The sequence below is a fragment of the Podarcis muralis genome, chromosome 10 (assembly GCF_964188315.1).
Source record: "Podarcis muralis chromosome 10, rPodMur119.hap1.1, whole genome shotgun sequence".
NCBI lineage: Eukaryota > Metazoa > Chordata > Lepidosauria > Squamata > Lacertidae > Podarcis > Podarcis muralis.
In genome coordinates, this window is record NC_135664.1 from 32,399,649 (window position 1) to 32,427,472 (window position 27,824).

Here is a 27,824-nt window from a genome sequence, read left to right on the forward strand (position 1 = left end):
TAAAGTGAGTGGTGTGAGGAACATCCCATTCAAACCAGCAGAACAAGGAGACCTCCTGTGCATGTCTACCCAGAAGTAAGTCCAGCTGAAATCTGCAGTGCTCTCCCCCCCCCCCCTTTAAGTGTGAACAGGATTGAAGCCCAAGTCCCTTTTGCTTTCAACGGGACCTTAAGTTGGAATCTTATGCATGCTTTCCCAGGCAGTATGTCCCACTGGACACAGCAGGATTTAGCAACATCCTTAGGGCTGTGCTGTTAAGTCTTCATGACTTATTCTGGATTCGTGGTCCAGTTAGGCGTGCCTCCCTACTCGTTTCAATACCTAACTCTGCACAGAACTGCACAGAATTATTTCACAACATAAAGCAGTCCTTTTCCCACACCGGCTTTGAGATGGATGCCTGACCGGGCTATTCTTGCCAGCAGTTCCGTGAAGAGCTGCCCCTTGGGGAGTCTGTAGATGAGGAATGTCATCCCAGAAGGGGAAACTGGGCGGGGACGCGAAAGGAGCATGGCTTTCCTAAGCATGAAAAACTGCCCGGCGTTCTACATCGCGATCATTTAGCAAGAGTCTCGAATGGAGCGGCCACTGAAGATGCAACAATCCGGTGGTCCTAAACATGTCCCTTCGGAACTGATCCCCGCACGGGATTCCATGGGGCTTCCTAATAAGGATGTTTAGAATGCCGGCGTTCTTCTTACAGAACACCGCTTCGCTGCCCGAGAACGTGGCGCGATCGAACCTGCTCCCCCTTCCGTGCGCTGCAGCCGCACTTCTCCCTTGCACACCAGGTTCTCTCCCCCACCCCTAACTATAGCGCCTTGGCAATGGGGCGCTGCTTGCTCGCTTCTTCTCCACGCGTTTGCAGGCGACGACTTCTCTCTCTCTCTCTCTGGGGGCTGCTTGCTGGAGCTGCGGCAGGATGGGGGCCCTGCGTAAGGTTGCGGGACGGCATGTGTGTGCGTGTGTCGGGGGGCGGGGGGAGAGGAGAGGCGGAGAAGAGAAAGGAAGTAAGGCGGTGAGGGTGGGGGGGAGGCTGCAGTGTCTTCAGGACTGAACCGGCCGGCCGCGCGTGCGCGCTGGGTGCGGAGCAGAGAGGTCATTCCCCCCTCCCCTCCCTTCCCTCATCACCACCGGACCGAGCAAAGAAGGGAAGCAGCCAGAGTGAGGCTCAGGCGTGCAGCGTCACGGCGGCGGCTCCAAGCCTCGCCCAGGCAAGAGCAGCGAGGAGGGAGGGAGTCTCTGCGCGCGCGCGCGGGTGTGTGTGTGTGTGTGGTGTGCGCGCGCGCACGGGCGGGGAGGACTCCGAGGGCTCGGCCAGGGAGGCGGCGACGGACGCGGGGAGCGGCAGCGCCGTCCGGTAGGTAAGAGGCAGCGGCCACGGGACTGACGGCTGGGGGGGGTGGGGAGGGCGACGAAGACGACGAAGGGGAAGTGGGCCCGGCGCCGAACGCGTGAGGGGACGTTGGCGGTTGGCGGTTAGTGCCTGACACGGGCGGGGTGGGGGTGGGGGGCGAGGGCGAGCCGGGATGTGTGTTGGGGAGGGTGTGAGGCGGCGGCGGCGGCTCCGCTCTGCAGGCGGGACAAGGCTCCTGAGAGAGAACATGGCGGAGGCGGAACCGAGCCCGGCCGCTCCCCTCCTCGGTAAGGGGGGTGGGGAACCCGGGCTCCTCTTGCCTCAGCTCTCTCTTCCCTCCCCCCACCCCGTCGCTTCCTTATGGCCGCCTCCCCAGGAGAAGTTAGAGCGGAAGGGGAAAGTTGGAGCTCCTTTGGCGAGGCCGCCCGCAGTTGGGACCTGCCGGTAAGGAGGAGAGGGCGGCGACGGCGGCAGCAGCAGCAGCAACAACCACCCCCACCCGCCCTGCTTGTAGCCGGGAAGAAACTCCGCCGGACTCCCGTGGCGTCGGCCTCTGCTGGAAGCCGCCGCCCCGCCTAGTCCGGCTAGGTCGAAGCGGCTCACTGTTTCCATTCTCCGCCCCAGCGGGGAAGCAGGGCGGCCGCTTCCCAGGCGGAGATAGGCCTCTTCCGCTTTCCAGCCTCTTGCCAGAATCTGTTCGCATCCCCCTAAAAAAAGAAGAAGAAAAGAACGAGCGGCATTTGAACGCGGGTTCAGACTCCGCGTAAGGGAGATTCGGCGTCAAATCGGGCCGAATCTGAATTGAGATCCGGGCCCTGTTCTGCTGAACTCACATTTGCATATATATATATTGGGGGGGAGGGGGGACCGCTCGGAAAGAGTTGACGGGGGAGTGCTGCATTGATTGCAGATCTGCCCCCGTTACAGAAAGCCAGACAAATTGGAGAGCGAAATTGAGGGTGGGTGTGGAGATCCACCCTGTACTGTACTACTACCCCCCCCCCTTTGTGGTATTTCTAGCAAGTATGAGATATCTGATGTCTTGGACTTCAATGCAGTGCAACTGCACTAAAGTCAGTGGGTGTTAATTTTCATTAAAATAGGCTTAAGGCGTCAGGTTAAGAGGAACTAGAGCAGTTCCAGCTTGGCACAGTGAAGTTAACTTCACAAAATGGAAGTCAGTGCTATCCACCACCTCTTTCTAATAAATCATAGAATTGTAGAGTGAGAAGGCACCCCAAGGGTCATCTAGTCCAACACCTGCAATGTTGGATTCCTACCCATAGCTGTCTCTGAGTGGGCTCCAAGCACTAACCTTTTGGTTAATAACCAGATACACTTGACCCAATATGCCACAGGAGGTGGCCATGTTTCTTAACTGTTCTGGGTTTTAGTGGCATCTCTGCCTAACCCACAGACTCTCTTCACTTTCTTGTGCTGTGCTGAATGGCTGTACAGTTTCTAGTTGATGTGTCCTATATCAGTATCTGAGAGTAACTTCCTGTCTAAGAAACTAAATCCAAATGAGCCTAAAATGATTGTCAAACCCCATGATTTCATTGGAGGTGGAGAGTGGCCTTGAGGTGCTCTTGAAACTAGCACCATGTTCAGAAAGGATACAGGTGTGCCTGGAAATGTTTTTCACCAATTTTATCCGCCTCAGACATTAAATCTAATATTTCAGGCTTTGATACTTATGTAGTTTGACTAATATAGTTGCTTCTTGCAAGATTATAGATGAAGATTAGATGAAGATTTGTTTAGAATGCTTCAACTTGTTCAGAATGGTGAGGCTTTGGAAATTTATCTCTCAATGGGATGTGTCAGTGGCATAAATCTCATGCACTGGCTTTTTGCACCTTTCTGGGCATACTTCTTTATGTTACTTTTGTTCTATAAAGCCCTTAATAGTTTTATAATCAAATACTTTCTTATTCCCTTTATCCAAACAAGAGCCTGTTCTATCAAGAGCGGCCCTGCTCTTCTTTCTTGAGTGGCAAAGATATATAGATAATTTTTTGACTACTCCAAAAATATGGAAACTTCTTCCCCTTAAGGACTTATCAAACAACACCTGGAAGTTTAGCAGAAGCCATGGAAGACCATTCTGTTTCTGCTTTACTTTTGTTACTTTCAGTTAAGCCAGCAGAATATTGTTGTAAATGTGAACAATAATCCTTCCTGAGCCATGAGAATTTGGTAGGACACAACTTTAAATCGCAATTTAAGTATAAGAGTGCAATGAACAACTTCACCAACTATAGCAGTGGAACTGCTAATGTGAATTTTATTTTTCCTTGATAACCTCCCCCCTCCCCCCAAAAAATATATTGACGGGTAATGGGTTTAGAATGGCTAGCATAGTGGCTTGTGAAATATTTTTTCACCAATTTTCTTCAGTTACGTCGATTTGAATATTGGTTTTCTATAAATACTTGGGATTCCATAAGATCCAGTATTCTCAATTTTTCCTTGAGAAAATATTTGAATCTTCATATGCAGCAAATATTCCAATATGGGAAGTTTGTTTTATTCTTCCTAATAAAATAGCAGACTTTGCGCAATACTAGTTCATCTTCAAAATTAATGCTTCGTTGTAAACATAGATTTGCATCTTAAGCTCTTCCTCTCTTAACAGGAGTTCTATTCATGGAAAGAAAGTACAATTACTCTTGGAAGGACTCGTTCTGTGTGCTGAACTTCTGTGAATGGAAGTTCCTTCAAGTCACAGAAAAATATTAGAATTGAAGCCATACATCTAGTATGTTATCTAGATGTATGAAGCTTTATTGGTGGACTTCTAGGAGCAGAACATGTACTGCTTTAGTTTAGTGTTGAACTAGATGTGGGAGTTTGCAGACTAGTTTAGCCAGTTGAAACCCATTGCCATCAGTATGCATTCCTTGCTTTGATCAGGTACAGTGGAACCTCTACCTGCGACCATAATCCGTTCCAGAGGTCGAAATGGGTCGCTGGGAGAGGCGCCGTTGTGTGCGCATGTGTGAATGGCAGTTGCCGTTCCTGCACAGGCGCGAACGGCAGCAAACCCACCAGTTACTTCCGGGTTTGCTGCGGACGTTGGGCGAAATGGATGCAAGCGGAGGCGTACGTAAGAAGAGGTTTGACTGTATTAGTACAGTAAAAGGATTTACCTGGCTCAATATGAAAGTAATTGCTACATGTTTCAGTATCATGACAATTTTTGTATAGTTGTATTCGCACTTGTGATGTGATATCCAAAGAATGATTAGAAAACAAACAAGAAGAAACAAACTTAAGAAATGACTTGAACTTGAGTTTTGTAAAACAAGGCGAAGAACATGAAATTACATAAAGGACCAATTGTGCAAGACATTGAAATATAACTATCAGTTGGGCTTCAGAACCAATTAAATGCAACAGGACCAAACTGCATGTGAGAGTAGTTGCCTATTTTTATTCACATGTCTTCCCTGTTTACATATAAAGTTGGCAGTGGTGGCTAATTTTCTCATTGAAAGAGGCAAGAGGTTGAGGAGAGCTGAATCCTCCTCCCCCGTCCATGATTGGTCAGTGTTCTCCCAGCTGAACTTCAATATTGAAAGTGAGTTGGCCTAGAGAAATTAAAAAAAAAGGTATACACTTGAATAAACAAATATGACCATCCCTATCTAGTTTGTGCCTTAACACCAGTTCATTTCAGCACCTGGTCTCTACACAGAGAAAGGTCTCCCATACATTTGCCCCCTTTACACATATATGCACATTCATAGAAGTTGTGTTTGGCTGCATGGTATTGAAGCAGTTTCAAGTTGTATTTTTAATTCTAAAACATGGAAGATAGAAAAAAATACTGTAATCTAAATGGTATCGAATAACTCCTGACAATTGATAAGTTGAAGAGATGGTGTTGGCACCTATGTTGGAGGCAAAGTGATGGATAGTTTATATAATAGTGGCTGTGCTTAGCATGTGGTTCCAAATATTGTTTTCAGATGGTGAACTCTTGAAAATTCAGCTTAAGAGAAATCAGCTTTCCTAAAGAAAGGCCTTTTGGTGGCAGTAAGGCATCTTTAGTACAGTGGTACCTCTGGATATGAATGGGATCCGTTCCGGAGCCCCATTTGCATCCAGAAGCAAACATAACTAGTGACGGCACATCTTCGCACACGTGCTTTTCGCCACTTCTGTGCATGCGCGTGACATCATTTTGAGCATCTACGCATGCGCGAGTGGCGAAACCCGGAAGTAACGCGCTCCATTAATTCCAGGTTGCCGCGGAGCACAACTCGAACACGCTCAACATGAAGCATATTCAACCCGAGGTATAACTGTACTTTGATTAATGTGATAGAAATGGCAGTTAGGTGGTTGTTTAGGTAACATGCATTGAACAAAGTTAGGTAGTAAAAATAATTGTGAAGAAGCGTGTTCATGCTGCCATGAATTGATAAATATTGCTGCCTAAGTAAATGTATTCACAGTTTACAGGTGAAAACGTTTATTGAAACCTCCAATAATCTCTGTGATACAGAATACTTAAAACAGTTCTAATTTATAAAACTAGCGGAAGTTTATTAAGATAGCAGACTTCTAAATTCTTGGTGAGTCTGCAGTCAGAGAACAGTGGAGTTTTCTTCCTTGTCACAAATCAGTAAACTGACAGAAGGCTGCATGTAGCTGTTCAAAGGAAGACACATCTAAAAGAAAGGAGGACCTTTCCATACATCATAATCAGAAGGTTTTGGCCTTTTTAAAGTTTTCTTTATTTATTGATGGACCAATAGAAAAAGTTTTCAAATGACTGGTCAGAATTTTTTTAAAACATTAACTTTATAAGAAGAAAGTAGATACATCTGCAAAGATGCTACTTAATACTTTGGTTAATTACAAAATCAAATTAATTTCATTGTTAACCATAACATTATAATGAATTATAACTATAATATTGAGTAAGGACTCTATAAATGTGAATGATTAATTAAATAGTTCTCTGGTTTTTATTCTTGCAACAACTAAACTGTGCCAGTCTTGGCTAATGGAATATTAATATCAAGAAAAAATGTGGTCAGCTTACCAAGTCTCTATATTTGTCAAATTTTATATCCTATCATTCCAACGTGGTTTTCAAGCCAACCATGAGTTTACATGGCAGTTTACATTTCCCCCTTATTCATCCTCTTAATGCAGTTTCCCCCATTTCCTCTTTGACATTAATGTGGAGTTCACTGCCTCCACATTTTTGCCATTCTTTGCAAATATTCTAATTCAAAGTAAACCACCCAATCCATTGGGCGGTATGTAAGTTGCTCTTGAGCAGTCTATGTAAATGTATGACCAAGGTGCAGTGCACTGTAAAGATGCTATTGAACTGTGTGTTCTGTTTAAAGATGTTATTGGTGCCAGCAGTGCAACAAGAATTTACAGATCTTTCACAGGTTTCAGAATTGATCAAACTGGTTTCCAGAGTCAGAAAATTCAGGGTAAAGGAGAACCTCTTCTAAGATAGATTACTAATAGTAAAACCTAACTTTGACTCCTCTGTGTTATCAGCTGTAAGAAATTTCCCGCAAGACTTTTCTTTGATATTATTTTGGTTTTATTTCCCCTTAACATATTGGCACCATGGGCGTCGGTGAAACTTTTCTGGAAAAAAATGCATTTGTGGGAGCATGCCATGCAGACTTTAGCATGAAGTACTTGGCAAGACCCATGCAAACATACTAATGATTCTTAGGTGATGGTGAATTGTCTTGTGAACATTTGTGGACGTGGGCTTGATTGGGGCAGTAGACAGGGTGAGCACCTTATAAGGTCAACAGTGCATGTGCAGGCTTTCTTATGTTGGTGTTTCTTAAAATTTTTGAACAGCAATTGTAGCGCAGATTTCAAACTCTTTAAGTTTTCAAAGCCTTGCCTCTTTGTTCATCAAAGAACAGACTTCCCAGAGACAAATTCCATAGCTCAAATAAATGTGCAAATTTGCAGGCCTTACTCAGGTTTTATAATTGAATATATTTGACCGGTTTGTGAATCAGAATGGTGTGTAAGAAGTGTCTGCCCTCAAAAGTGGTGGTTACTGAGAACACACTTTGGTTCTCACCGCTACCTTTATCAGGCTTTTAAAATTAAGAATGGATAACTCACACAGGCTGGAGGCATTTTCTTTTGTCTTAAATGGTTGTTGACTACTGATAGCCTATCCCAAGGAAATGAGAAAAACTTAGTATCCAGCAATAGGAGTTACAGAAAGTCTAATGAAGAGAGCATAACTTGTAGGGGCAATGTGTTGAAGGTAGGAGGACAACACAGGACATAATATTTAAAGAAACTGGAATGTTGGGAGCAGAAAGACTTGATTGAAGGGTGTAGATTAGGTGGGAGGGAGACTAAAATAGTTGAAGGATAGTAGAAATAAACAAGGTAGTTGGGTAGTATTGAGTTCTATGGCAATAATAATAATATTAATAATAATTTATACCCCGCACATCTGGCTGCGTTTCCCCAGCCACTCTTGGCAGCTTCCAACAAAATATTCAAAATACATTAAAACACCAGTCATTAAAAACTTCCCTAAACAGGGCTGCCTTCAGATGTTTTCTAACAGTCAGATAGTTGTTGATTTCCTTGACATCTGATAGGAGGGCATTCCACAGGGCGGGCACCTGGTTTCCTGTAACTTTCCTTCTTGCAGTGAAGGAACCGCCAGAAGGCCTTTGGCGCTGGACCTCAGAGTCTGGGCTGAAGGATGGGGGTGGAGATGCTCCTTCAAGTATACTGGCCCGAGGCTAGTATGCAGGGCAAGCATGATTATTTCTGTGTGAATTTAAGAGCTGCTGAACTCTATAAATCAATCTACATACTTCATCATATACATGCAGCTTATTTTATATGCAAATATGCATGGAGTGATTTTCCTTTATAAGGAGGGCTTCTCCAGCTGAGGAGTTTAAATGGGTTGCCCTATATGGAACTGCTTTGTGTCATCCTGTTAACTCCTGGTCTTAAATTCACCTGATAATCCAGGGGGGCTACTAGGCAGTGACCTCTTCCTTTCAGTGTAATTGGTTTGTCTTTGTTCCCGAAGCAACACAATGGGCCGGTACATCCACTGTCACACCTACAGATGTAAAAGAGAAGTAGAGCTGTGTGTAATAATCAGCATATTGTTGACAATTTACACCAAAGCTGAATAACCTCACTCACTGGTTTCATGTAGACATTAAACAGCATTGGGAATAAAATTGAACCCTGAGGAATGCCACATTGAAGATTCCACAGTTTTGAAGTCAATATAGGACCGAGTGATCAAACAGTTATTGGATGCTCTGAAATTGGTGGAGACAACACCTAGAGTAGATGTTGCAACATGGGTATAAAGTTTTTGAATTAAAAATTCTTGATTTTTAATCATAGATAGTAAAATGATAGAGTTGGAAGGGACCCTAATGATCATCTAGTAGTCCAACCCCCTGCAATACAGGACTGTGCAGCTGTCCCTTATGGGGGATCAAACCTGCAACCTTGGCATTACCAGCACCACATTCTAACCAACTGAGTTATCAGATGCTTGCCCTCTTCAGGTGACATATTTTGGTGGAACAATGCACACTTAGGGTCATATTTAATGCATAGCTCTGCTTTAAGGGTTGTACCCAGAGACTGCATGAGTGGATATCAGGTTGTGCAACTGATCTTTCTCTTCACCTTCTCTCGCTGCTGGGGGGTGGGATTGGGAAACAATCTCCAGGAACTTGGAGAGGCCCTAGTGGAAGAGTGCAGGCCCAGAGTCAGTAGCATATTTATCTGTGGTGTAAAGATCTAATCTTCCTCTTCCCTTCCTTCCCCTGAAGCCCCTTGGTCCCCCAAAACTCTGTCCAGAGGGTTTGGATCAGGGAGCCCTGAACAATGGGATGTATATTGTACAGGGCTTTAGGGGGAGAAGGGAATTACTCAAAATAGCGCAAAAGGATTTTACACCAGCAGAACTCCCACAGGGTTATAGTGAGAATAAATTTTGGCTGGCTACATAGTCAGCTAAATTTTGTTGACCCATATAGTTCTACTTCTACTTCTGACTGTGAACATCTATATTAATGATGCTTCTGTTATTGGAAAGTAATTAATTAATTAATTTGAATGACTATATTTGCTTTGACGCTTTTGAAAACCTCATCCAGGAAATGTGCAAGAAACATCACTGATAGTGTTCATAAAAACATGCCAGTTGACTTCTGTATTGCGCTATTTGTCTCAAAAATGGACAATAATTGATATCCCAGAGACTTAAAATGATATATGTGTCCCTCAAAAAATTAAATATGGGTGTCATGCAGTATGATCAGTGGTTTATGTAACTATTTTATAGGATTGTTTTTGTTGGAAATTAAAACGAATTTCCATGAACGCCTTAAAACTTAACTAATATGCTCTGTGTGGTATTGTTATGCAATTGCTTTATGGCTGCTTTCTCTCTAAAGTTGACACAAAGCAAAATGTTATCTGAGTAGAGGTGACTAAAAATAGTAGTCTACATGCAGTAAACTTTGATGTAGCCCAGTAAATAAACTTATCTATAAGCTAGTTCTGAAACAAAAGTTTTTTGAATGTATGTGCTGTTTACTAAACACAGCAGTGGTTTCTGGGCCTTCTTGTTCAAGGGTTAGTCTAGATAGTTGGCAGACACACACTTACTATTGGACCAATATAAATAATCAAATGAAGAAGAGGGAGAATGTTTTCTGGAAAAGCTCATTAGCTCATGGTTGAAGGGGGGCGTTCCTAGTGCTTGGTAGTAATGTGAAATCTGATTGTTCTGCGTAAAAGAACAAAATACTTCAGTCACAACAGGATAGCATCAGAGTTCCTGAATTGGACAGAGCATCATCTAATGTCAATAAAGGCCATTCACATCAAGGGAATCCAACACAAAGGCTTTTTTGCACAGCAGGGAATCAATATCACAAGCTGGAAGTGGCAATTAAATTATGTAGCTTGCTGCATCTAGGAGCTAGAACTTATTTGTTTCAGCAGATAATACTAAGCCTGCTCACTTTGTCTAGTAAAAAAGACCCATATTAGCAAACGATCCACTTTTTTCAAAAACCAAGGTCTGTGCTGCTTTCAATTTTACTAGGATGAATGCTCAAATTGTTCTGCTAAGGTCGTCGTAAATAATGTGATGTCTTTCACGACTTCGGTGGAACTTGCACAACAGGAAGGCCTAATTATTGCTAATCTGTCACTTTGGTCTAGTTTAGCTTTTCTTAGAAAGGAAGTTGGGTTATAAGTTATTTCCAAAAATGGTTTCATGTATAAAACACATGTTTGACAATGACTTAATGATTTGTTAACTGTCAGATCTTTTTTAACTGTTGTAAGCTGCTCCAAAATATTCCTGTTTCTGGGATCACACAAGCAAATTTTAACTATCAGTTAAATTTCACTTTTGTGAGAACCAGTCTGGACCTGTATTATCTTTCTAACCTCATGAATAACTTTTACCCTGTACAGACTCTTCTACGTGAAGCCCAAAGCGAAATTCAGTGTGCTGAGCAAGATTAGCTTGGACTACATTCTCCCTGACAGCTTCGCCAGTCTCTCTCTCCCCCCACCACCCCACCCCAGTGTTCTATGTAACCTAAGCACATTCCTATTGCTTTGTACTTTTGTAGTGAAGAGATCACAAAGCAAGGAGAGAAAGTATGTTGCCCAGTAGATAATGGATGTGTATGAAAAGGCTACTTAGTGATGAGAGCACTTTTGTTCTTAAGACTGAAGTTTCACTTGATTCAAGAATGTATAGACACAGAATTACGCAACTGTGGCATTCATGTTTTTAGGCACACATGCAAAATATTTTCTTTGACCTATAGGTCAAATAAACTTTTAGTTCTTGTCAGAACACTTGGCGAAGAATCTAAGTGGTGTAATGAAAATAGAATGTTGATGAGTCCTCTTCTTCTATCTAGTTCATATACTTATGTATTCAAATGAGGCACATGTGCTGTAACCCACATTTTCGAAGCACTAAATTGCTTTGGACAAGGATTTTTAAAGGACCATCTTCCAGATATAACTTCCTGTTTTCAGTGGTTATCGCTGGAAGCCCTGCTCAGAGTTCCATCACTGAGAGGCGTGTAGCTGGTGGGTGCACATCACAGGAAGGCATGGAGGCTGTTTCAAAAGCTGCTTTGCAGCATTAATCCAGGAAACTTTGGTATTGGGTTTAAATGAGAGGCATGGAAAGACTTGCAAAACCATTGTGGTGCATAATGACATCATATCATTGATAGGTTGGTGCCCACCTATCAACTTTGGCACACAAAGCCAATCCTGATAAGAATCTGGTCCCCAGAGGCAAAAAAGTTTTCCCCTACCCTGCTTTAACTCCATCCAACTTTCCATTCTGTGCCCCTGCTGTCAATCAGTTTCCCACACACTCTTCTGTCACATGCTCCTTGGGTGCTTTCAGTTGCATTTGAAGCTAGGGCAGTGTATGTTGTGCAATTCAGTTGGTGGAACTGGTGAACTTATGATACTGTTGACCTAGTCTGAAGCATTAGATATGGATATTTCTCATATGCACACACATCAGTTTTGTTTGCATAACTCTTGTTATATAGTATATATACTTGGTTTTGCAAATCTAATAAGGTAGAATGGAACTTCAACTTTGCATTTGGCTATTTTCAGCTCAGTAGGTATATGGGTCCTGATTTAGTAGGTAGTAATGAAGTCCCCCCCCCCAACCCCCTAATGCCACCCTCAGCTGTTCTGTTGTTGTTGTAGCTCCTGCTGCTGCTAGACTTCCTATGCTTGGCTGACTTGAGTGCAGCCTTTTGGTAATGAAAAGCCAAGATGTCTGCTGCAGTGTTCGAAGCTAGGCATTAGACACGTTCCACGATAGGGAATGGTCTGTGTGAGAGCAATTTCTGAAGTCCTGTCATGATGTATGTGACTGAGACTTGAACTTAAAATTGCCTCCTGCCTCCCAAGTGAACTGTCACCGCTTGCGCCGCAGCATGGGTCCGCTGACTGGCGCTGAGGGTGCAGGAGTAGAAATGACTCCCCGCATGACTCTAGAGTAAAGTCACTGTGCCTCCTCCATGGGCTGCATCTACCCTTCCTGGCTTGCTGTTGCTGGGCTTCCTCCTCTCCTCTGTCTGCTGCAGTGAGAAAGAGTGAGCAAGCAATCGAGGCGGGCAGGACTTTGGGGAAACTTCTCCCTCAGTATCTACTGAAAAAGGACCTGCATGCTTTCTCTCTCTGCTGGCTTCACAGTTTCTCCACATTGTGATTTTTGCATAGCACAAATACACTTCATTGATTTGCAATATATTGCCAGGTCAAAAATTATGAAACCAGTATCATGATATGGACTTCAAATTGGTTTTGGACAATATATTGACAATATATAGCCCCTTCTTTTCTCGCCTCCCCAACTCCTGTAGGATCCTTCCCATTAGCTTTCAAATTTAGGCCACTACACCTCCCCTCCCCTCCCCCACCCTACCCCTATTATTGTGGTGGCCTATTCCCCCCCCCCCCGCCCTTTTTTTTGGACTTTTCTGCACCCTAAACCTGGCCAGCTGCTTTAGTGGAGGAAGCCATGTGAAGCATGCCGAATTCTTTGCCATTTCACTCAAACATTCTGAAGAATGGCTAGCTCCTATATGTTAATTGCCTGTACATTAACATCACCTTTAGAGGCCTGTCACTGTGTCCTTGACTTTGGTGTTTTGTCTGGTGGCAACTGGGTGTACGACTTTTTTTGGGGGGTCAGGGTATCCCATCTTTAGAATTCCCCCCTCAGAAAGATCTGTCTGGCACCATTCCTCTTAACATCTCTTAGCACTGGGTTAAAATGATTTTCTTTACAGATGCTATGTTGCTGCTGTTTTTATGGTGCTGCTTTTATTGATACTTGTTTTTTCCTGGGGAAAATTTCCCAGGTAAAATCAGTATTTGTAACATTTTATTTTAATAGTAAGACATGATCCCAGACATGTAAGGTTACACAAAAAGGGTATATCAACTGACACTGACTTTATAGTTGTATCAGGACACTGTGCTAGATATATTACCTGCAGTGGATAAGTGACTACGATATTTGCTAAACTTCTTCCAACATACTTTTCAGACCGCCTATCACATAGAAAAATTGTTACTATTTTCAAACAAGCTATCTGTACTTTTTGTTTGTTTGAAGTTTTAGTGCAATAGTATGAACACTCTGTATTCTGTACTAATAAAAGATAAAAATGATAAACCAAACTTGTGCCATATGCAGCTCAGTGTAACAGATTCTTTTTTTTTTCTTGTAGGTATTAAGGCGGTGACTCAACACTTGCACCATGCGTGAATATAAACTAGTGGTTCTTGGTTCAGGAGGTGTTGGAAAGTCTGCATTGGTGAGTGATATTTTTTGGCCTCTTATGACTATGTCTAAGCATATAAAACTTGGTATGAGCTTTCGTGTGCATGCACACTTCTTCAGATAAGAAGAAAGATAAGGTATCTGAAGAAGTGTGCATGCACACGAAAGCTCATACCAAGAACTAACTTAGTTGGTCTTTAAGGTGCTACTGGAAGGAATTTTTTTTGTTTTGACTATGGCAGACCAACACGGCTACCTATCTGTAACTACATATAAAACTTGTATATTTCATCTGAAACTCCCAGTAAGATGTGTCTGGATGTTTCAGGTGACTTCTGTGCACTGTGATGTGCCCGAGTCCAGTTTTGTTATGTGCGAAGCATGTGTTTAGTATTAAGTCATAGGATTCCAGATCCTGGCAAGCAATCCAAGAAAAGCACAATTATCCTGCTGTAAGCATCACTCTCTCTATTAAACATTCTAAGCAACCAATACGTTAATAGGCAGCTGGAAAGCATTTCAGGTGTGTAATATGAACATATGCACATATACCGGTATATATCTGTGTGTATACATACATATGTTCTATACCAATTTTATTTATCTATTTGTTGTGTTTATTGAGGGTTGGAAAGCTGTTCACTTTGCTTTAAGAAAAAAATTAATGCTACAGTAAAAATTGTCAATGTTGGGAAGCTGGAATTGGAAGTAGAAGTGGTTGTTGCAGAAACAAACAAAATGTTCATTTATTTTTGAATCTCTGTTGAACAATATTTGAAAAATAGGTCAATGGTCAGCTTCCAATAAATTATACTAATGCTTAAACATGAATTCCAAAAGTTAACAGGTAGAATGTTTTAATAGATGTTCTTCTTATCTATCTGTAGCACCTTATTTGGGCCTAAAATTCGGCTTCATTTTTAAAAACCTTAGTCATTTGAGTTACTTCGATCATTTATAAAAGGTAATACAACTTATTGTCACTTCATCATGACAAGAATTTGTATAACCTTTTTGTTTTATTATTTTGCTTTAAAAAAGGAAAAAAAGACTCCAAACTACCTCCATCACCAATAAAGAGATTTTACTAGGGGTGTGAGATCATCTGCCCCAATGCATTCTGAATTTTCACTGTCTAAAATTAGGCTGGGAAAAGCCTCAAAAATCAGGAGACACTGAGGAAGTCACTCAAAATCTGGTGACCTTTTGAATGTGTCTTAGCATGGGGTTTGGATATTCAGAGCAAACACTACTTAATGGTAAATGTCAGTCAGAGAAACCCTATGCTAGTCTTTATTCTAATTTTTGTAGGAAAGCAGAGTGTGGAGGGTGATATCCAAAATTGCATGAGCACATTTCCACTTCTTCCCCTTCCCTTTGCACTCATCCTAAACTCCAGAAGGTCTTCCAACTCTTTAGAGAAGATCTGGGGGACTACAGAGCCAGAGGAGATGAATGGGAAGTCCCATTGCACTTTCAGTATATAAAAGCCTCATGCCATCAGATACATATGCAGAGAGAGTGCAGCTGTCACTCAGATGCAATAAGATTAAGCGCAGCTCCCTTGAAGGCTTCCTGTCTTCAATATGTGGTAGTAAAGAAAAAAAGAGACACGGATTTAAGCACCTTTTAAGGGGGAAAGAGACAGACACCATGGCATTGTCTGAATCAATTAATAGTGGCTGATGTAATTTATAGTACAACTGAGTTTAGTAGCACCTTCATTTTTCAAGGCTGAACAGTTTTTCTCTGTTTTTTGAAGCAAAGTTCAAAACTAATGCTGGCTCTTAACCTTTAAATTGACATGACAGTGTTCTGAAGAAACTTAGTATAAACATAGGCAGCAAGCTAGAAACAACTTGTGTTTTCTATATGTGTAATGAACTGTTTGCAGTTTAAATGTTCCTTTTAATATGAATATTTATAAAAATTGCATTAAAAAGGTATGTATATATAAAATGCTGTTTTTGTTGTAGACTGTACAGTTTGTTCAAGGAATATTTGTTGAAAAGTATGATCCTACGATAGAAGACTCCTACCGAAAGGTATGCACATTATTTTAAGTTGTAGTATACATTTAAGTGAATAGCATATTTTGTGTTATTGAAAACAGTAGCCTATCACCCAAATGCACTTGGTTGAGACAAGCTGGGGGTGTTGTTTCACAACAGTGAAAGTTACCTGCTTTGTTTTTCGGTGTGGCTAAGTTACAACCCAACCCAACTTGAGAAGGCTACAGGCATTTCTAGTCAGATTGGAATAGGTCCTTTTTGAGATGGAAAGAAGCTTGACCTAGCTTCTGGCAGTCAAAAAATAAAAGTAGGGCAGCTTGGTTAGCTTGTGTCATGAAGGCTACTGGGCTCTGTTTTGAGCACTGAGCACTTTTGAACAAAGCAACTGTCCACAACTTACCATACCATAGTGACAAAAAAACAAAAACTACCAACTTTCCGTGAATGATCTGGAAGAACCCAGTGATGTTTCATGAAGCTAAGTGAGGGTGGACCAGTTCACTGCCAGAATGGGAGAGGCCAGGAAGTGCTCTGAGTCTTCCAAAAGGAAAAATGTGGTGGGTTGTAATTAAAACATAAGAATAAACCATATAGACACAATTATAGCAGTATGAACTAAAATGAGTCACTATGGTCAAGAGGAACATTGTGTTAATAGCAAACAGTAGATGTCTTGAGCTCTAAAAGGCATGCACTTTACCTGCATTGTAGCACATTACTTGAGCATTTTCCAACCTGGTGTCCTCCAACTGTTTTGGAATAAAACTCCCGTAACCCCTAACCATTAGATATTCTGGCTGGGGTTGTTGGGAGTGGTGGACTGGGGTATTTGGTATTAGGAAAAATGGGCTCCCCCCCCCCCCCAATGTCCTTAAATGGTAACAAACACTTTCTCGCTGTCATCTTGTTCTTCTGCTTTCGCCTTCCCCTCTGCTGGAATTTAGTGTGCAGTTCTTGCTACAAAATAAACCCCGACCCAAGCAAAATTAACATATCTATTTTGCTATTTATTATAAACTCTCAAACTCTCTTTCAGCCTGCCAACTGCTTTGACTATGGTAAGGGAAATAATCTTGTGCATTGTGGGTATAACTTGTAAAGGCAAGTTAATGAGTATTTGAAGTCTTGCTGTTTATACTTCAGTACAAAATTGTGTCTTCTTCTTTTTTGACAGCAAGTTGAAGTAGATGCACAACAATGTATGCTTGAAATCTTAGACACAGCAGGAACGGTATGTAAAAATAAGACTAAGTGTAAAACTACTATAGGTCAACTTTTACAAATGAAAGAGCAATAGATTGAGCTACAGAATAAGCCATTCCAGTTAATTTCTGTAAACATTCATAAGACTATTAGTATATGATTGTTTTCATTTTTGTTTATTTGAGAGTGTGTATGTTATCCATGAATTTAAAAAAAATGAGCTACAGAACAAACTAAGTTTTTATCAGTGTCTCTTGACAACAGTCAGCATGTCACTGTCATTCTTTGCTAAGTTACAAATAAATTGTTCTTCTTCCCCAACCTATTTGACAAAACTATATAAGTGACATTATTGGTAAGTAGAAGGGGTAATATCAGTGGAGGAGGAGGAGGAAATGAGCATTGAATTCTAAAATGATAGAGGGTTAGTTTTCTGTACATGTTTGAAAGCTATTAAATGCTCACACACAATCACTTCAGCATCTTGATGTTCAGCATCTTGTTTAAAAATTGTTTTTCAGCAGGCACACTAAGCTTGTGGTATGGTATGAAGCTTATACATGTAGAGCAACTGATCTGCATACGTAAACCTGTACTAATTATATCTTGCATATAAGGAGAATCAGTACACCAATCTTTGGATCCATCCTGTGACTCCCTCCCAAAAAACACATACAGAAAAAAACATGTGGCTGCACCATAGTTCTGCAGAAGGTGCAGCTTTATTTTCAGTCCCTTGCCTATGCCTTTTATAGTGCAGCTCTTCGCTGAGTTGGTATTTTTCACTCTGCTTTCCACCACCTTCCCAATATCATTCTTAGATAGTCTGTCAGTTCTGACACCACGTATGAAGCAGTGCTGTGCATTTCCCAGAAAATTTTCTGCTGTCCTAAATCAATCACAACTAAAGTTAACATATCTATTTGTCTTATATAGACAAATATATATACATAACAATATGTTTCCTGAGGGGTGTAATATATTACATGCTGTGTAAAAATCTCAAAGTGTTTGCGGTAGCCCAAAGTAGTTCAGTGAAAATATTTGACTAAGGGGGAAAAAGCAAGAAGGTGTATTTCGTGTGATTTAATTGTTATGCAAGCAAATACCAATTGGTCGGTCTGGTCTGTGAACTTCTTTTCAGCTGAAGAGCAGGACAGAAATGCTGTAAATAAATTCAAAAATGTACCTGGGGTTTTTAAAATACTAAATAATATCTTTTTCCCCCCCTTACATTATTTAAAGGGGAGAAATGAAGGCACTGAAACGATAAACCATTGAGGTGGTATCCTGCCAAGAATGGCTAACTTGTCTATTGATTCCAATGGGTCTACACTGAGTATGACTTAGCCATCTACCACCCAATTTAAACATGCCTAAAGAGCAGCGCACATTAATATTTGCTCTCTTGCAACGTTAAATACAACTTTGATTATATATTTGATTTTGTTCTGTATCCATTTTACTACCCAACTTTACTAACGTTGAATGCCTTCATTATACCACTAATTTTTAGGAGGAAAAGGCTGTTCTAAAAACTGAAAATCGGGGTTGACTACCTGTCAGTCACCTGGTGTCAAAAACCATACAGGAAAAGGCTCAGTGCTTTATAAGCCCATATGTGGCACTTGCAAAAAAACAGTGCACAGGGCTTTGCAAACGGTCGAACAGCAAAACTCGGTATATTACACAGATATACAAGCCCTGAAGATAAGCTGATCATCAGCGCCTCTGTGCACAGGGCTTTACAAGTGCCACTGATCAGCTGCAAAGCCCCTTTTGGCGCAGCTGAGTGTTTACCTGCCCCAGACCTGATGTCATATATGATGATAGGTGTAGGGCAGCTGGGTGCCTCACAAGCCAAATGGGGAGACCTGGTCCTAATTTGGTCTATGGGATGGAGGTTCCCCACTGCCGGTATAGAACAAGATGCTGCCTGAAAAGAATGTGAAAAGATGGGGAAAAAATGTTAACTGACTAAAGATAGCTGGAACTCTGAAGTTTCACTACTAATTTACAGTGTGTTTAATCCATCTGCTTGTTAGACTGGTGCCTTTTCCCCCTGTAAATCTGTAATTCTTGACACAATGCTTCCAGCTTATTTTGAGTAAGTGTCAACTGATTACTTTACATGTCCAGAAAGCCAGCCAGCTCCTGTTTAGAAAAAACAGGATAGGAAAAGTAAATTCATGCTTAGGGGGAAAAAATTGCTGTGTGATCAGTCCTCATAAGTCAGGCTGCATTTGTCAGATAACTGTTCTGAGTTCTCCATTTCTGTCATTGTGTTTTACAGGAACAGTTTACAGCCATGAGAGACCTCTACATGAAAAATGGTCAAGGGTTTGCTTTAGTATATTCCATCACAGCACAGTCCACATTTAATGATTTGCAGGATCTAAGAGAACAGATTCTTCGAGTCAAAGACACTGATGATGTAAGCAGTCTTCCTAAGCATTGTTTGCAAATGGCCAGTGGAGGTTCTCTTTAGAAGCACAGCTTATGGCTCTTCTATAGCCAGTGTTCTACAATAAGGACATGATCTGATGTATGCATAGTAACTTGCCTTGGGTGAAAATGGGATTCCTGTTGTCTCTTTCCTTGATATGTGGCCACTCAACAGAAGATCATCTGTTACTTTTATGACTATTGTATAAAAATGTAATTGAACTAGCACAAATTCACTATCGAAGCTTTAAAGACAGAATAAGCAAGAATCATAAATATAAAAGATATTCTTTAAGTGGGACTTTATTATTTAAAATGGGACTTTGGAAGATAAACTATGCACACAGGCCAAGACTAGCAGGATTCATACTGCGTTTGAAAACATAAACAATGCTTGGATATTCAGTTCCTTGATTAAGTAGAGACGTGTGTGCAGCTGGCCATTTTAAAACATTACAAAACAATGAGTACTGTCTGTGATGTTAATTTGGAGCCAGAAGGAAGAGCACTGCTGGTTGGATTCAAAAGAAGCTGGTGCTTTGCTTTACTGCATTACTATATTGTGCCATATTGCTCCGTCTCAGATTCCAATTATCTCATTAGAATAAGTTGCTCTTTTAGGTTCAGAAAGTGGTGAATCATACAAAGGCAGTGGATTATTTTACCAGATAATATAACAACCCTAAATGTTATGTTAAAATGAAATGTAGATTCAAGTACAGAACTGCAGTGCTGTGTAACTTGGATTTGAGAACTCCAAATCTAAGCTACTAGTGGCTTCATTCTCAAATGTTGATGTCTTAAAATTACTTTAATGATACGATGCATTTTAAATGCATTACCTCTAGTTTGATTGTGTAAGAATCCAGTTTTCAATTAAGACTTCAGATATAACTTTCAGAGTGTGACTGATTAGTATCGGAAATTATTTAACTTTTCACAGTAGTAGTTATTTACTTAATGTTTATCATTTTAGGTACCAATGATTCTGGTTGGCAACAAGTGCGATTTGGAAGATGAAAGAGTTGTGGGAAAGGAACAAGGACAGAATTTAGCAAGGCAATGGAATAACTGTGCATTCTTAGAGTCTTCTGCAAAATCAAAAATAAATGTTAATGAGGTAAATAATTTTACACATTTAATTTTACTTTTGTTTATCCCAAACCCACACCGCCACTATTACAAGCTCTTGTGAGTTTTTAATCACCTTCATTATTCTAGTGTAAAATTAGACGTAAATTTGTATCTAATTCCTATTGAAATCAGTGGGATATGTCATTCGTTGCTGACATATCCTGTTAATTTGAACAAAATGCAGGTGGAGTCTGGCAAACCTGTCTAAGTTGTTATGAATTCTATCTCTGTCTTAACTCAATGCTAAGGCAGAATGATGATCTCTGCTTCTGGAAAAGTCCAGCAGAAAGGGGAAGAGATCACTGCTCCAAAAAGGGTAGATACCTTTATTTGTTCTTGGCATAAAGTAGGGAGAGAATTGTCACCTCTGGAAAGTGATTAACTAATGGCATGAGGTTTCATAGGCAACAGTCCACTTCATGAGAATGAGGGAGACTAGTTGGTCTAAAGAGCAAAGGGTATATTGTACCTCCTTAAAGACTAACAGATTTGTTGGTCTTCAAGGTGCCACAAGAGGTAGCCCAGGGGTAGCCAACGTGATGCCTTCTAGGTGTTATCAACAACTCCCATCCGCTGTAGCCATTGTGAATAATGGTTGGCAATTTGGAGGGCATCATGTTGGCTACCCAATATAGCCTATTAGAGCAAAAACAATATGGCTATCCTTCTGGAAATAGACGATCTAATTCACCATGGCATTGTCTTCTGTTAAAGCCAAAACAACTGCTCCTTTGAAGTTTGAATGCTTCTAAATGTTAGAAATTAATAATCCTGTTTTGATAATTTGTACAGTGGTACCTCAGGTTAAGAACTTAATTCGTTCTGGAGGTCTGTTCTTAACCTGAAACACCACTTTAGCTAATGGGGCCTCCCGCTGCACCGCTGCTGCGAGATTTCTGTTCTCATCCTGAAGCAATGTTCTTAACCTGAAGCACTATTTCTGGGTTAGCAGCGTATGTAACCTGAAGCGTATGTAACCCGAGGTACCACTGTATAAATGATGTGAACAGATTGGATGACTCTTTGTTGGCTTCTCTGATGTAAAGATACGCAGCTGCAGAAGACATGATTGGTGATGGGACTGTTCTAGTTATTCCTAAAACTTAAAATGGCAATCTTGGATTACATTTAGGGGACATGCACATTACAACTGACAACACATTTGATCTTTTTCCTCCATGGAATTTCTTTCTTTGAAACTGGTCAGAATGCTTTAAACTTCCAACAGCTTTTTTTTAAAAAAAAGCATGAGCTCTTTAAGAGCAACTATCATTTATGGGGTTATATGCAGTATTTCCCCGTGTTTCCCAGAGAACTCCTGAATTGCGCATAAAAACTATTCAAGCAAAAATTGAGCAGGTCTATGGAAGTAGAGGCAGAAAGAATTTTTGAAAAAAACTTTTGTGTGGGGAAACTAGTTTTTCAGGATGACATTTACTCTAAAACATAGCCAGCTATTGAATGAATAGCTTCATTTTATGTGCACATAGTCTAGAATTTATATGAAACTGTAAGGCTTTAAAACATTTTATCTTACGAAAGACCTATTCACATTATTTGGCCCTTAGAACTGGATCAGGATCTCCTACTTTGTTTCCTTAATGCAATGTTTGTTCACCTGTCAATTACATGATGTCACTATCGCCATTGTGTTTTCTTTTGTCTCTGCAGCTTATCAGAGATTTCAAACTTTACTTCCTTTGCTCAAGTGGTTTGATTTCAAACTATGCAAGCAATGGATGCATTTCTCTGGTGGACTTGGTTTAAGTGGGGCTTTGATCAGCATTGCTTGCCAAAGAACAACTGAGAGCACACTTAAGGCTCCTGATTTTCCCTTTGAAACTGTCTTTACCTGCCTCATATGGGCCAGACATTCCCTACTGCTGATGTACAAAACAGGCCCAAAATATTTGCAGGATTCTTTTGCTTAACATAGGAGGAAATTAGTCCCCAAATATTCATGCTGAATTGTATGTAAAGTAAAGCTTCCTTAAAATCCAAGCGTATTGTGTGCATTTCTTGGAAATAAGGGGTCTTCAGTGGTGCTACTCCCTAGAAAGTGTTTAGGATTGCAGTCTCAGTCTTGTCTGTCAACCCCCTTGAAAAGAATCAGGGTCTTATTTACATGATTTGCACTTCTGGGGGGGAAAACTGGGAAAAGTAGCAGTTGTCAATTTTAAGAACTCTGGAGGGCAGAATATAAACGCTACACATCAGAATTTCGTTTGTGGCAGCAGATATCTGCAGTGGTATTTAAATGTCATGTTTAAAAGCTATGAAGCCTGAAAATGATCCCACTTGAAAAACATTGAATATATGAAGCAAACTTTGTGTTCACAGATCTTCTACGACCTTGTGCGACAAATTAACAGAAAAACTCCAGTACCTGGGAAAGCACGCAAAAAGTCATCTTGTCAGCTACTTTAATATATGTGTGTACTGTAGCACTGAGCCAGGTAAGTGTAAGCAACGTCTTGCCACACTGAAAGCCGCAACAAGTAGTGCTGTATTTTTAAATGTTTAATTGATTTCTTTGCATTCACCGTGCTGAGATGTTTTTGATTATTTCAATCTGGTTTTAAATTATAACACTACATCTGCATCCATGTGCACTTGAATATGCATGAAGGATTGCCAGCTCTTTATAGGATGGGTCAAAAATTCAAAGTTAATGGCTTGGGATTCAGATACAGCCTTGTGCAAGTAAAAGGTACTTCTGCCAATGTTGTGGGGGATCTGACTTTTTTTGCCAGTTGCTTCTTGCTGCAACCTCCTGTGACATCTTCTCTCAGATCTCAGGAGCAGTTTTTCAGGGGCTGCAGTAGAAAAGAGGTGAAAAAATCCTGTTCTGAGAGCAGAATTTCACTTGGGGGTAGTTGGAATTGAACCCTCTCTGGAAATGGGAAAGAAATTTTAACACAACTGAAACATTTAATGTATGAAACATCTTTTTTCAATACAGTGATTCTTTTTCATTGCTTAAATACCATCTGAGTATTAATCTCTGTTTCTCTTTATGTTCCAGGTCTGAAGAACTGTTGCTGACTACAACAGTGCCAGCATTCCAACTTTATTAAACCTACCAACATCTTAAAATGGACTTTCCTGTGGTGGTACCCTTTGTGAAATGGATGACAGCTACTACATCAGTTTGCACATTCTAATCACTTTCCAGTGTCACGAGAGATTTTTACTTATAAATAATCTAAATGTATGCAACTGGTAAAACCAGAGCCTACATCCAGTATTACTGATAAGAGACATTGTTCATCCACCAATGTTGTACATGTATGAAAACTGTACTGTATACTGCAACAAACCCCATACTTCCTATTGGAGAGTACAATAATGTAAATCCGAAAAGCACCACTATTTTAGCGTAATAAAAGAAAGTCCAAAGAGCTCCTATATAGACTACTCCAGATAACTTTGCTTCATCGGTATTTGTAGCTTATTGTAACTTTTTTAAAAGAAAAATACAGGATCACCATTGTATTGTACAAAAGCGCTTTGATTAACTCAACAGCTATATAGTTTTTTAATTTTAGGATAAAAAACCTGTGGAGACAGTGATCTAGTCTTTAAAATGAGTCCTTTCAGTATAATGTCTGTCTAAAGACATTGCCTTTAATATCTGTTGGGAAGGAAATGTCCAGATTTTTCAACCTTTTATTGTATGTTTCCTTTTCCTTGTTTACATAGGGAACAATGTTTATAGTTGTGTGTACAGTGGGGGTCTACAACAAGAAGTGTATATTTTAAAACAATTTTTTAATGATTTAACAATTTTTTGTAAATCATTTTGGCTTCTGCAGCTGTAGATTCTCACTGTGAATTCCCTTGCTTGCTCATGCATAAGTGTATTTGCAATACCAAATATACAGGTTTAGTACTTTTGCCTGTTAGTGATTGTTTTACATGTGTAACGTTTTGGTTGAGATGTTAAATGGTGGACGAGTACTGTGGATGTGAATGTGGGAAGTAATTTTAATCATGTGTAATTGGTCCCAGGGCCTAAGTTGCAGTAATTACCTTTTTGCAGATTTATTTAACAATGCCTTGTTGCTTTGTATGCATTAACGTTTGGGTGTAAAGATTGCGTGTAAAATCCAACAGGGAGCCACAGTATTTAAATTGACCAACCTAATGTTACAACTGCTTTGAGGTGGCCAAATGTAAACTAAAAGCCTTAATTAAAAGTGGTGCAATTTTGTATGACTTAGCATCAGTAGTTCAATAAATTTGGATTGCCATGCAAGGGCTTGCATTACAATTACCTGTAATTGAATGTTTTGTGTAATGTTTCAGTGAGATCAGTAATGTGTTAAAATGTGTGTTTGGCAATTAGAATTTGAAACCCCAAGGAATCATTGCTTGTCCATCCTATACAAGTCAGACTACTTACACATTCTCCTAAATAATCATGGATGTGCTCTGACCACTAATGTTGCCATAATTTACTGGTTTCAGTGGAAACATTCCAGAGTTAGTTCAGCCTCCGTTGCTGAGTATCTTTGCTAAGAAATGTGATAGAAGGAAAAAGAGAGTGGGATTATTTTTACCAACCTTCTTTGTCCCAAGAAGGTACTGGTATATGCTAAACCTAGAACTATGTTAAGTTTACAAATACTTTGAGGCCTGAAAGACATCACATGCCCAAATGGAGTAGTCTTACAAGCTGCTTGTTTCTAGATAATTCAAACTATTATTGGCTATGCATAAAGAATCCTATGTAGTCTGCTTGTACTCAAGTAAAAAATACCAGGTTAATTGAGCCACAAACTCATGGAAGCGTGAGGTATCTGAAATGTACAGGCAAGGTTCCCCAGATACTTGCTGTAGTTCGCAAAAATATGGACAGCGCAAGTTGACCCACTATGAGTTGGGTATTCGTTTTATCTTGGCTACTGAAGTCCAGTCACAAGAACCTGGTTACTGGGGCAGGAACTGTATTTCAGAATGATGAATCACAGTACAGTATTGGGATTTTTTCTAATCCTACCTAAAGAAACCAGCTGCATGCAGGTGACTTGGCAAAAAGTTCAGTTTTTTATAAAGCCTTTCATTTTTTGATAAACTGTGAAGCAGATAGCACAGGCAATAGTTGATACTATGGCCTGGGTTACCGCTTGGTTGGTAGTTTCTTGTAACCTTGTCTGCCTTTGAGAACTGAATTTTAACTATACAGAAAAATGCTCATTAACATCCTTTGGTTGGAAAGAAGTCTGTTTCACTGGTAAGTTCTGGCACTCTGTTCGTGGGTGAGTATAACTTGTGTGTGCTGCTGTACTTATTGGTAGTCTGGACAGGCAGGGCTACTATACAAAGCAGCCTTGTACATAGCCCTGTGTGGGAGAAATCTCTTGCCAGTTCTAGTCCTCCCATGCTCCAAATAGGGCTTTTGCAGAGCTCTGCCAATTTTGAAGCAGCTGGGCTTTTTTCTCACCATCACTGGATTTTAGGTAGAAAAGGAGCCAGCAGAGAAACGTAGCTGGTTAACTGCATTCATATGAGAAAGGATGACTACACCAAAATACATTAGTCTTGGTTCTGCAGCTACAGCATTTCCTAAGAGATTGTGCATGACTTTTCTGTACAGTATAAAATATAGTGCCAAACAATCGTATATACTATGCTTTTTGTCAACAGCTTTTGGATAGGATTGTTTTATTCATATTTCATCCTTTATTTCCTCACAGCTATCCATTTGCAGAACACTACAGGCTGTAACATTAAGCAACCCTAAACGTGTATGTGCGTGTACCTTAAAGTTGCAGGAAAGACTCATACAGCCTTCCTGCAGCTTAAGATACAGTATGTATTCCTGGCACAAAAAAGTTCCTCCTGGGTTTTCAAATGTGAGTCTTTAGTGGGAACCAAACTCATAACTCACCATGGTGGTGGTGTTTTTTAAAAAAAATAAACACCAAACTGCCTGTGTCTTTTTAAATAACTGGCTGTGTTTTGATAATTGCAGTTAATCGTAACCCTCCCTTCAAATTCATTGCTCACTTTTTAAAAAGGCTAGTATTTCCAGGTTAATACATACTGTGTAACATCACTTTTCAAACTCCGTATAGTTCTGTATTTCTTCTGCTTATTCTAGTTCACAGGATTAGGTTTTTGGCAAGGTATTACTAGCTACTTGTCTTTCATGATAGTGTACTTTCTGTCTCCCTTGGCACAGCAAATCTGAAGCAAACATCTCCAAGAAGAATGCAATAGGAGAAACTTGTTCTCAAAAGTGCCAGCATAAGAGGTTTTATTACAGCTCAAGGCATTTCGGAATTCATGTTCCTTCAGGAGCAATCTTAAACTTTCACAATACAAATACTTCCTATCTGTCACCATGGTCTTCCTCATAGTGCCAGATAGGTAGCAATATTTGTGCAAGCTGCTTCAGCTGCCTAATGTTCACATTCTGTAGAAAATTGCTTCTTGAGTAAAAGCTGACTTCCAAAGCTAGTAAGTTCATGCTTTGTGGGGAAGAGTTTTTCCTTTTGTATTATTACTGGCTTCTGTGCCTAGTTTGTTTCTAACTTATCCTCGCTCAGTGGATCTGCAGTTCAACATCTGTGTTAGGATTATCACTGTCAGGATATCTTAAAGGACATTTGTACTGATGCGGGGTGGGGAGCTCGCATTGGCAGCAGCAGCCCTGTCTCTGGTGGTGTCTCCTTGTCAAGTCAGAAGCTTTCAATGTGAAGCAACCTCTATCTCCTAGCATTTCCACTTGCTGGGTTGTCTTTTCTGTCTGGGTTCTGTGTGTTGGATTTGTATTGAAAGAACAGTTCCATGGCTTCATGTATGAATGACCAGCCCTACTGCTACACTAGCAACTGTTAACATGCATTTTAGTGTAAACCCATTAGCTAGCCTGCCCTACTCTCCCTGTGACATGTCTTCCCAGTTCTTGCTCTGTAAGAGAACTGTTTAATCTCTTGCCAATTTAATTGTAATGGGTGGATATTTGGGATGCTTTACCTGTAAACCTAATTTCAATGCTAATAAAGGAAATTGATTTTTCTTTGACACCGTGTTTTTGTTCAGAATAGAGAGGGGGGAGCTTAGCAAAGGTTAGCAGGTCTAAACCAAATGTACTGGAAGAGAGGACTCCTTCCATGCTTTTAGTAGCTACACAGAAAGGAGAATACAATTGCAGGGACCTTTCTTCTAGGCCCTTCAACATAGTGAGGAGAAACTACCAGTGAAATATTCAGTTATGTACCCATACAAAGGCAGCTTTCCAGGCTTTTCGAGGGCAGTAGCTTGAGCTATACTTGGCAGCCCTTTCCTCCTAACTAGACCAATGTTT

At 40.6% G+C, this 27,824-nt stretch overlaps 1 protein-coding gene across 7 annotated transcripts; it reads left to right on the forward strand.

The window, feature by feature from the left end:
- The first annotated feature begins 35 nt into the window (after positions 1–35).
- Positions 36–27,541, forward strand: RAP1B (RAP1B, member of RAS oncogene family). Of its 7 annotated transcripts, none has more exons than XM_028746258.2 (8): positions 36–75; positions 13,663–13,749; positions 15,692–15,760; positions 16,902–16,958; positions 19,224–19,364; positions 20,352–20,495; positions 22,850–22,965; positions 23,535–27,541. In XM_028746258.2, the coding sequence occupies exons 2-7, from the start codon at positions 13,693–13,695 to the stop codon at positions 22,934–22,936; spliced, it is 555 nt and encodes a 184-aa protein (XP_028602091.1). In that variant the 5' UTR covers positions 36–75; positions 13,663–13,692; the 3' UTR covers positions 22,937–22,965; positions 23,535–27,541. The 7 variants fall into 7 exon arrangements, with proteins under 7 accessions (XP_028602091.1, XP_028602092.1, XP_028602090.1 ...); XM_028746259.2 differs by lacking the exon at positions 36–75 and adding an exon at positions 1,191–1,214; XM_028746257.2 differs by lacking the exon at positions 36–75 and adding an exon at positions 1,221–1,364.
- Positions 27,542–27,824: the final 283 nt, after the last annotated feature.